The sequence below is a fragment of the Quercus suber genome, unplaced genomic scaffold, assembly GCF_002906115.3.
Source record: "Quercus suber isolate HL8 unplaced genomic scaffold, Cork oak 2.0 scaffold_190, whole genome shotgun sequence".
Classification (NCBI taxonomy): Eukaryota; Viridiplantae; Streptophyta; class Magnoliopsida; order Fagales; family Fagaceae; genus Quercus; species Quercus suber.
In genome coordinates this window covers 863,707-874,372 of record NW_027069648.1, presented here as the reverse complement: position 1 = coordinate 874,372, position 10,666 = coordinate 863,707, and the positions used below count along the sequence as shown (strand labels likewise).

The 10,666-nt window shown below is 32.9% G+C and overlaps 1 protein-coding gene across 8 annotated transcripts in view; it reads left to right on the top strand.

The window, feature by feature from the left end:
• The first annotated feature begins 1,542 nt into the window (after positions 1-1,542).
• The window catches only part of LOC112007219 (probable LRR receptor-like serine/threonine-protein kinase At1g06840), an 11,791-nt gene continuing 2,667 nt past the window's right edge, over positions 1,543-10,666 (top strand). The window contains exons 1-19 of one of the 8 annotated variants that reach the window (XM_024039537.2): positions 1,543-1,753; positions 2,203-2,397; positions 2,852-3,002; positions 3,536-3,607; positions 3,770-3,841; positions 4,089-4,232; positions 4,314-4,385; positions 4,456-4,527; positions 4,730-4,804; positions 5,499-5,567; positions 5,744-5,812; positions 6,006-6,083; positions 6,288-6,374; positions 6,622-6,696; positions 6,888-7,393; positions 8,007-8,165; positions 8,655-8,938; positions 10,044-10,095; positions 10,342-10,592. In XM_024039537.2, coding sequence (XP_023895305.2) covers positions 2,289-2,397; positions 2,852-3,002; positions 3,536-3,607; positions 3,770-3,841; positions 4,089-4,232; positions 4,314-4,385; positions 4,456-4,527; positions 4,730-4,804; positions 5,499-5,567; positions 5,744-5,812; positions 6,006-6,083; positions 6,288-6,374; positions 6,622-6,696; positions 6,888-7,393; positions 8,007-8,165; positions 8,655-8,938; positions 10,044-10,095; positions 10,342-10,592 — 2,397 coding nt within the window. In that variant the 5' untranslated portion in view covers positions 1,543-1,753; positions 2,203-2,288. Of the gene's footprint in view, positions 1,968-2,011; positions 2,117-2,202; positions 2,398-2,851; positions 3,003-3,535; positions 3,608-3,769; positions 3,842-4,088; positions 4,233-4,313; positions 4,386-4,455; positions 4,528-4,729; positions 4,805-5,498; positions 5,568-5,743; positions 5,813-6,005; positions 6,084-6,287; positions 6,375-6,621; positions 6,697-6,887; positions 7,394-8,006; positions 8,166-8,654; positions 8,939-10,043; positions 10,096-10,341; positions 10,593-10,666 lie in introns of those variants that run through there. The other 7 variants (XM_024039534.2, XM_024039538.2, XM_024039533.2 and 4 more) reach the window with 7 other exon arrangements.

Genomic DNA, 10,666 nt, shown 5'->3' with positions numbered 1-10,666 from the left:
CTGAAGCTACAAGAAAAAAAAGAAAAAAAGATTTGATTAAAATGCTTTTCATGAAACCTGGCTCCATACACATTTATATGAACAGGGTGGTGGTCAGTCAATTAGCATTGAATCGCTATGGATCCTCAGAGAGGCCGTACAATACAATATTGGTCTTGGTTCTCACAATGAGCTGGTTGGATTTAGATTAATAAGGCCCTTTTAAGTCTGGGCTTATGGAGGAGCTTGGGAACAAACCAAAACTGGGGCAAATTGAGTCCCAAACTTGGGGTCCACCAATAGGAGGTTGGTGAATTGAACATATAAAATTCATAAATGAAAGTCATCCTATCTAATCAAGTCAAATAATATAATTTTAACAATAACATAATTATTAATTATTAGCATTTACTTGTAAATGAATAAAAAAAATTAGTGGTAATGTTTATTATATACGGAAAGTGAATAACTTAATTTAAGTAGTTCATGAACAAGTTCGAGCTTTAACTAATAAAATTATATATTACACTTTTGGCTCTTAAAGTTTGGATTATATTAATTTTTTTCTTTTATGTTTCAAAATTTTCATTTTCGCCATTTATGTTTGATTCCATTTTCATATTGGACCTATTGTCCATTTCCGTTAGATATCATTCCGTTCATAATATGTTTTTTTGCTTATATTAATGAAATTTGTGTATTCCACAACATTTTAGTACTAATATTTCATGAAATAATTAAATATAGAGGGCACTTAACAAATTAGAAGAAAATGAAGTACGATTGAACATGTAATCTCAATTGATATTGAACTTGAACTTAACTTGTGTTTGAAATAAAATTAAATAGAGAATCTAAATTGTAATTAATAGTCCCTTTCAATTGCGCTCATTTACAATCCCGAGCTAACTAAAGCCCAATATATCTATATATATATTTACACATTTACTATTTATAGTTGATTTTTTTTTATAGTGCATATTTTATTACCATTCCTTAAACATTAAAAAAAAAAAAACTTTATAAGTACTTTAATGACGGCACATTCCCCTCATTTTTTAACTCATTAATATCAAAATTACTTTGTCAAAGGATAAACAAAATACCTCAAAGGCTCAAACCCATTTCGGCATCTTGATCCAACTATATGCTACTCTGATGTGATCCATAGTTACATATATATATATATATATATCTTACTTATAATTTATTTATGAAAAAAGAAATTTTTTTTAATATTTTGACATATTTAACTATATGCTACTCTGATGTGATCCATAGTTACATATATATATATATATATATCTTACTTATAATTTATTTATGAAAAAAGAAATTTTTTTTAATATTTTGACATATTTTTCAATTTCACACAAAAGTGATATAAAAACTTTGCTAAAATAGTTTATTAATAATTATCTTAGGAATAACCATTAGCATGATCTTCTATTTTTATTTTTTATATTATCATTTTATATATATATATATATATATTTTTTTTTTGGGAGAGAATATATACTGTGTCTTGAATACAATAATTATTCAATAAGAATGGCCAACAAATTGAGTTGCAACATATTTGCTGACAAATTTGGAAACATCAGAGCGACGAGAGCGCGTTTGACTGTACAGTTTAGTGCCCATCACCCACTCACGTTCGAAGAAGAATACGCTGTTACGGGTGTGTTTCTTTCCTCTCACAAGCTGGCGGGACCCATAGCTGTGTGAAAAGAGAGAAACGTACACCGGTAACAGGGTGTAGATTCTCCTCACGGTCAGTCTCAGTATCAGTATCAGGGCAAGTATCAGTCTCAGTCTCAGTCTTGGTCTCTGAAAGACTGGTCACAAAGAGACAACTATTGTCAAAGTCTTTGTCGTATCTCTCAATCTTTCCTTTCTATGGCTCATATTTAATTACAGCGACTTATATCCACTTGCATCAATCTGATGTATTGTTTTTCAACTATTAAATCTTATTCGTGTTACTGGTATGGATATGTACCTCTCTTTCTCTATTGGGTAACCTTAATATGCACAATTTTGCTATAAATTTGGCTGCATTGTTTCTTTTCAATCTTGAGTGAATCACTTATTTTGTTCCCTAATAGTTGGAGATTTTTGCTCTACTTTACTCACTGTTGAGTTCTTTGATTATTCTTTTATTTACTTTACTTATTTTTGAATTTAATTACATGGGTTTTGATAGTTGTTTCTTTTTATCAGGTGGGGTACTCTGATATTACCAAAATTTATAGTCTTTGGGTACTAAAGAGAATTTTTAGAGTTCTGGGGTTCCATGCATTAGTGGGATGTATCTGCAGTCAAGAGTTTGGACGTATGGATTATTTATGGTTGCATGCTTGTGCTGTTCTTCACTACTTATTGGAGCTTCAAATCCGGTTACCAACCCTGAAGAAGGTCATTTTGCTTTAGTTTGCTGTTCTTTTGCATTTCATGATTCCCAAGCTTCTTTTGCAATTAAATTATTTTGCATTGCGCTTGTGTTTTCTGAAAATTTATTCTTGAACTCTCTAAAAAGTCATTTTATTAAAGACACTACAATATGCATGAAAAGCACAGAATAGTTAGAAAGTACAAAAAGAGGAAAGGAAAAAAGAAAAAAAAAAAGAAAAAAGAAAAAAAAAGCTAATTACAAAAAAGAAGAGAGCTAATGAACAAAGGGATGGAGTCACAAGATGCGAGTCCCCTTGTAATTTTTATTGTTGCATATAGTTGAGCTGTAGTGGTTATTTGATTCATTGATTGTCTGTGCTCAAAACTTGAGGCTACTCCCTGATACTAGAATTATAGAAACACAAGGATCAGCAAAGATGTTGATGAAACAGGAATTAACTTTTGTCTTAATTTGCAGTGAAGGCTTTGTGGGCCATCAAGAGCAGTTTGATAGATCCTCGTGGGAATCTGAGTGATTGGGATCAAGGAGACCCATGTACATCAAATTGGACAGGGGTTTTTTGCTACAATACAACATTAGATGATGGATATCTACATGTTCAACGATTGTATGAATTTAACCTTTCCTGATTTTTAATTCTATCAGAGAGCATTATTGACATGAATAATGTTGCATATTTTAGAACACTTTTTTCTTACTTTGTTTCTTTTGTCCCCCTCACATGATGAGATGTAAATTATTCCACTTTTATATCTACTCATTTACGGGTGCAGCAGGGCACAACCTTCCTTAATTATGTAGTTCATTTGAGATTATAAGAAATTTATTAGGCTAGGATCTATTATCCACATATTTCCCAATGATTGCTAGCATCTCCTAATGGGTTTATAATTTATCTTCGTGATCTTTTCATTTGTTAAAGAAATTAATAAATATTGATATATTATAATTTATTGGCTACAAACACATTGTTATCTAATGCCTAGCATTATATTAGCTTTAGACGCTAGTCACAGATGCACATATAAGGCTATCAAGCTTTGATTTGATGAAACATGGCTATTAATTGCGTGTAGGCTTTTCTTATGAAGACTTAGCAATGGGGTTTTAATGATATTGTTTTGGGCTGCTTCTCTGCAGGCTTTTACTACATATGAATTTGTCAGGAAATTTATCACCACAGCTTGGTCGCTTATCAAAGTTGAAAATATTGTAAGGCAAAGGATATCTGAAGGATGATTTTTTGTGAAACAAATATTGTTATCTGAATCACAGTTTTCAGAGACCTCTTTTACTCAATACTCTGGAATCCTATGGTAGCATTGGATTTACTTACGTTCCTGATATATTTTTCTCTATCTACTCTATTTTAAGGGGTTTTATGTGGAACAACATCAGTGGGAGTATACCAAAGGAGATAGGCAGTATTACCTCTTTGGAACTCTTGTAAGTTGAGCAGCTTCTATGTTGAATTAGTAAGATAATAGATATTGTTATTAGATGATTGATTATATGTTTATACTATTATGAAATGCTGATATGCTACTATTTCCTGTATTTAAATTCGTTGAGTTTTAAATAATATAGGAGATAATCCTTATGTCTTAATTACTTTCTATATCAGCATTTTTCTGAATATTTGATGTAAATTTGCTTTGTCTCTAATTCTATATGTGGTATTCTGTTTTTCCAGGCTTCTGAATGGAAACCAATTAACAGGTCCCTTACCAGAAGAGCTTGGTCATCTTCCAAACATGGACAGAATACAAATTGACCAAAACCAAATATCAGGGTCACTACCTAAATCATTTGCAAACTTGAATAAAATGAAGCACTTGTGAGTGTGTTCCTGATGCTGTACTGTCTAAAATCATTTCTACAATGACTAACCCTTTTACTTATCTTTTTTAATGAGCAGTCACATGAACAACAATTCGATCAGTGGGCAAATCCCGCCTGAGTTATCCAGATTACCAAGTCTTGTTCACTTGTAAGTATTTGGTCATATTCTTAAATTTCATGAGTCATCTGTGAGATGAGTGACCATCTTCAACTTGCAGGCTTCTCGATAATAATAACTTATCAGGGTATCTTCCAGAAGAGTTCTTCAAACTGCCAAAATTACAGATACTGTATGGTTTCTACTTTCCTAGAACATAAATATATTTATGTTTATACATAGACATCTTTACATGTAAAATTTATGGTTATTTTTATTTTAATTTTCATCTTTAACATGGCTATAATTTTGTAGACTTTCCTTTTTCTAATGTAATATTACTCAAGTAATCTTTTTTCAAGTTTCTTGGTACTTTCATTTTCTTTATTTTGCAGTCAATTGGACAACAATAACTTCAATGGGACTACAATTCCTGCTAATTATAGCAAAATGCCTAAATTGCTGAAGTTGTAAGTTCATATTATTATTGTATATTTGTAACTAGGTTCCAAAAGTAAAGGCAGAGCAAGGTTCTAGCCTTGTAGTGTAAGGCTGAATATTTTTTTTTTGGGGCTCAATGATTAAATAAGAGGAAAATAATAAGTAATATAAGATATAGTGGTTTACATTTTGTTGGGAATATACATAAATTATACCAACATTGTTTGAAAACAAATACTTTTTTAATTGGTAAGTGACACTAACACATGCACTCAGTCGTTCTTGAATCCATGACCTCACCTTCCATCCCATTTATTATGGGAGAAGGAAGTGCCAGTTGAGCTATAGATCATTGGAAATTGAAAAGGAATACAAATGGGAAGTTACTCAACTTAGAAGAGTTGTCGGTTTTAATTTAAGTAAGGTGCCATGAGGTATTTAATTGCATTTTTCTGAAATTTCAAGGCCACTAGTACACTGAACAAGTCAGGATTTCCTTGATTAATCCTTTACCATTTGATGTTCCATATTATTTTTATGTAGTCTGCTCAAGTTTTAGAGAATCTAGATTATCTTAATCAGACATCACAATCCTTTCATGTTCTTAAAAGCTTTATACACTTACAAGTTACAAGATGACAATCAAAGAGTATGCACATTCACATGCTGCTTGATATTTCATGGCAAGATTGATAATATTTGTGTTTTGGTTGGATTTTCCAGGAGCCTTAGGAACTGCAGTTTGCAAGGACCAATTCCTGATTTTAGCCAAATACAAAGCCTCCTTTATCTGTAAGTTACTTTATCATTTTTCCCCCCTTTTTAGAATCATTTTATGATGACCAAGTATGTTTTTAAATCGGAAAAAATAAATGCACCTGGCTGAATAAAATTTTCTCTTTTCTTTGTCAAAACTACTCCACGAGCTACTTATACTTTCTTTATGTTTTACTTTATATAAATTTTAGAGACCTCAGTTCAAATCAGCTAAATGGAACCATACCTCCAGATAGGTTTTCTGAAAATATCACGACTATGTAAGATTCTCCATCTTCTGAATGAGATGTCATCATATTTTTTTTTTTTTTTAATTTTTTTTTCTTTTTTGCGTTCGAATTTAATATCCATATATTTCAAAATATATACAGACATGTCTGTCAATTTTTAAAGATACTTTATACCAGAAATTCCCTTGACTTATGTTATCAATTGTTTGAGCAATATGCTCAGCTTGTTATCCCACAACCATCTTACTGGAGCAATTCCCTCCAACTTTTCGGTTTCGGTTCTTCCTGATCTTCAAAGGCTGTGAGTAGTCTTCCTTTCTTTTCTCTCCTTTTGTGTTTACTTCTATAATTCAATGTTATTGTAAATTATTCCGTATAAATCTAACTTTGAGATTCCATTTATCTCAACCATTAAATTTTAAATTTATTAGTTAATTTCTATAAATAAATTAAATTGTTAATAAAATAATTGGATTTTTATTTGCTAAATCATTCCTCATTTCAGGTCGATTGCAAACAATTTTTTGAACGGCTCTGTTCCATCCATCATTTGGCAAAATAGGACTTTAAATGGAACGGGGGAACTTACAGTGTAAGAATTGAGTGACAATGTTGCTATCCCTTGGTTAAAGTGACATCATCTTTTGGCATGGGTGTGTGTGCGTGTCCGTTCATGCTCTCAAGCATCTTTTTCTTTTAATGGTGAAAAATCAATTGATGCCTTGTTCTGAGTACAGAATTTTTTAAAATTAAAAGGTATAATCTTCTAGGTTAACTTTATAAATTTACTCTCGTACTAGACTTTCTAAGCTATTGCTTTTGGCTCTTTGGTATTGCAGGGAGTTGCAGTATAATAAACTTTCAAATATAACATTTACAAGCAACTCTTATATACCTCCAAATGTGACTCTCGGGTTTGCTTCTATGCCTCCCAAATTTTCACTTTCTAATCAGTTTCATATAAAACGTCATTTGTAATGAAATGCATCTTCAAAATGTGAATACTTGATTTAGAGATTTTGGATGTGATCTTTTTAATTTTAGTTTTGCAAGGTTTAACAGACATAGCACATTGATGTGATAAAGTCTCATTTTTAACTGTCAGCCTTAAAGGGAATCCCTTATGCCAGCACTCCAACCTAGCCCAATTTTGTGAATCTGAAACAGAGGATAAAAATTACAGTCAGAATTCAACAAACACCACTTCTGTTTGTCCAGTTCAAGCATGCCCACCCCCTTACGAATATTCCCCTACATCTCCAGTACCTTGTTTCTGCGCTCTTCCTTTGGTTGTTGGATATCGGTTGAAAAGTCCTGGATTCTCAGATTTTCGTCCGTATAGATATGAATTTGAGGTGTTCCTGACATCTTGTCTTGAGTTGTCTCTTTATCAGCTGTACATTGATTCATTTACATGGGAAGAAGGACCTCGACTGGGAATGCTTTTGAAGTTTTTTCCTGTATATGATGCTGAAAACAACACACATGTCTTCAATAGGAGTGAGATTCAGCGAATCTTTGATATATTCACATCATGGAAAATTCATAATCCTGACATGTTTGGACCTTATGAATTTATCAGCTTCTCTCTACTGGGCTTCCATAAAGATGGTTAGTCTCAAAACCCTTATGTGATATATTTTTGGGATATAGCTTTCTTGATGTGAGAACTAATGCTTATTTAGCAGTTGAAGAATGTAGAACTTTCTTCTCTAATTCATTTGACCTATACAATGAAGTCCTCTATACTTAAAAAGACAATATTAGGCTCATGGCATTATTCTCTGTTATTATTTTGTGTTCATATTCTGAGTTACACGTGACATGTCTGTGGGTGGCACATTTAAGTGGAGAGCATCTTTTCTTTTCCTGCCAACAGCATTGAAGAAAGGCTTGATCTACACAGTTTATTGCTTTCACCATGGCAATGCTATGTTCAACAGTACGAACAGATACAGTTGTACCGCTGTGATCCAGCCTATAAGTGAATAACTGCAATGCTAAGTTCAAGATGATTTTTAATGTTCTGGAAAATTAAGTTGTGTTTTATATTGATCAAGAGGGCAGCTTCAAATTCACACCCTCTCACTTATGACTTGACCCCAAGGATAGATGAACTATGTCTCAGTCACGTTTTCCCTTCTTTCATGTATTAATATATGAGATGAATATTGTGGCATGGTTTTGATTTTGTTTGTGCTCATTGTTCTCACCAATGTCACAGATGGTGCCAACTCTCCAAGCTCTGGTTTAAGCAAAGGCGCACTGGCTGGCCTAGTACTGGGGACTATTGCAGTTGCAGTTACATTGTCTGCAATTGTTACTCTACTGATACTCAGAAGGCATGTGGGGAAGTACCAGTCATTTTCAAGAAAACGTCATTGTGAGTATCTTATGTTTGTGACATTAGGGTTTTCAGGTATATATGTCGTGATTTTTTTACTTTGCATTCTACATCCTGATTAGGCCTGTCAATTGGGCCAGGCTGATACTAGTCCAATTATAAAGGCCTCAGCCTGCTTGGTCAATATCTTAGCCGTATCTCAGCTAAGCTAATGCTATAGAACAAACTTCAGCCAAGTTTGGACTGGCCTGTGATTGGAAGCATCATTTAAAGATGAATAAGAAGTACCATAAGACCTGGTTGTGTACTGGCTCAAACCATATCTAAGTTGAAGAGCAAACAGTCAGCAACAATTTTAATAATGTTGTTGACTTGTAAGTGTGTATGTGCTTATAAGTATAAATAAAATGTTCTGATAATCAGTGCATAATTTTATCAGGTATTTTATAACAAATGGCACTGCATCTTTTTGTGCATCACCTATCACTATGTTTTTATTTTAACAGTGGACCTATATTTAATATGCAGCATCTACAACCTCCATAAAAATTAATGATGTGAAGGATTTCACTTATAGAGAAATGGCCGTGGCTACAAACAGCTTTGACAAGTCCACTCAGGTTGGCGAAGGAGGGTATGGTAAGGTTTATAAAGGCATTCTAGTTGATGGGACAGTTGTGGCCATAAAACGTGCACAAGAGGGATCCTTGCAGGGTGAAAAGGAGTTCTTGACAGAGATAGAATTTATGTCAAGGTTACATCATCGAAACCTTCTGTCTTTGATTGGATATTGTGATGAAGAAGGTGAACAGGTACTTTTTCTCATCTTGATTATACACACATACACATAGGGTTAGTATCAAATCACACCTTGTGTAGTTTTAAGTAATATTACCACCTAAGAATTTTTTATTGAATGAATTTTTTTGGAAATCCCGCTGTTAGATTACATGTTCTCTTAACACACGTCAATTTTTTTGTAAATTTGGATGTTGTTTACCAATTGATCCATAAACTAATCTTTAACAAGTAATTTAAAAATACAAAAACTTGAGATTTAAACGTTTATAGACAAGAGAGTTATTGATCTTAAATCATTTTGAAATTTTGCAATTACAAAGGGTGTAAAAAGAAAACCTAATCCAATAGTGGACTTATCAAAATTTGCATACTATAAAAAATATTCAATACTGTAAAATTGTTTATAGTTACACTATGTGTAAATTAAACCCAACCCTATATATGTATATATATATATATATATAATCAATAAAAGATTGGATTATCCATCAATCTCATTATTGGACACATAAGGAGATGATTCCCATCAACTTAGGAATTTGATGCAAATAAACTAAATGAAAATGAAAGCTGTAAGAATTTAATAATAGAATTTTAAAAATTTTAAAAAAGAAAGAAATATGTAAAACCATGTATGTAGCTGATTTGAACAGTTGCTAAGAGCCTTGTACCTCAATTGACACCTCTTAGTGTTTTCAATAGAAACGTTTAGGTTTCAAATCCTCCCTCTCCCATTGTATCTATCGAATTATCAACAATGGTATATAGCTGCTTTGAATAGTTGCAAACAATCGAAGAAGTCAAGTTCAATCTAGAGATATTAGAGATAAGATTCTGCCAAATTTGTTGCTTAATAATGTAGAAGCATATATAGAGTTCTTCATAAATAAAGAATTATTTAGGCTTTAGGAAATGCACTAAAAACTTACATATCTCCTTTCTCAGTGAAATTGAGACTATAGTTTTTCATATATTTCTTCATGAGTAGTATTTCTTCTCCTGAAAAATTGTGTGGCTTTAACACCTAGGGACTAGATTTTCTTGCTCTCTGTTGCTTAATTTGTTTTGAAAATTTTGCTTGGGAAGAGATTCATGTAAGTATTGTTTTGCATGCAGATGTTGGTCTATGAGTTTATGTCAAATGGTACTCTAAGGGATCAACTTTCTGGTACACCTTATATTCATTCTTTAAGCTTTCCTTTTATTGATCTCACTATAGGATTTTCTTGGTGTTCCTAGTTGAGTATGAATGCAAGTGAAATTGCAATTTATAACTTGCAACAGTTCACTCCCCCCACACCCCCCCCCCTTCCCACAGTTTACTGTCTATTTTTTAGTTAAACGTAACTATTTTACCATTCAAATTCTACATCCCATTCTAATGAGCTTATTAGGGGTCATGTGTGCTATACAGCTAAGTGTGATGAACCTCTGAGTTTTGCTACGAGATTGAGAATTGCCCTGGGATCGGCTAAGGGCATTCTCTACCTACATACTGAAGCCAATCCTCCAATATTTCACCGAGATATCAAGGCCAGCAACATATTATTGGACTCTAAATATATGGCAAAAGTTGCTGATTTTGGACTTTCGCGACTTGCACCACTTCCGGATATTGAAGGGATAGGGCCTGCTCATGTATCCACAGTTGTGAAGGGAACACCAGTAACTCTCTCTCTCTCTCTCTCTCTCTCTCTCTCTCTCTCTCTCTCTCTCTCTCTCTCTCTCTCTCTCTTCCG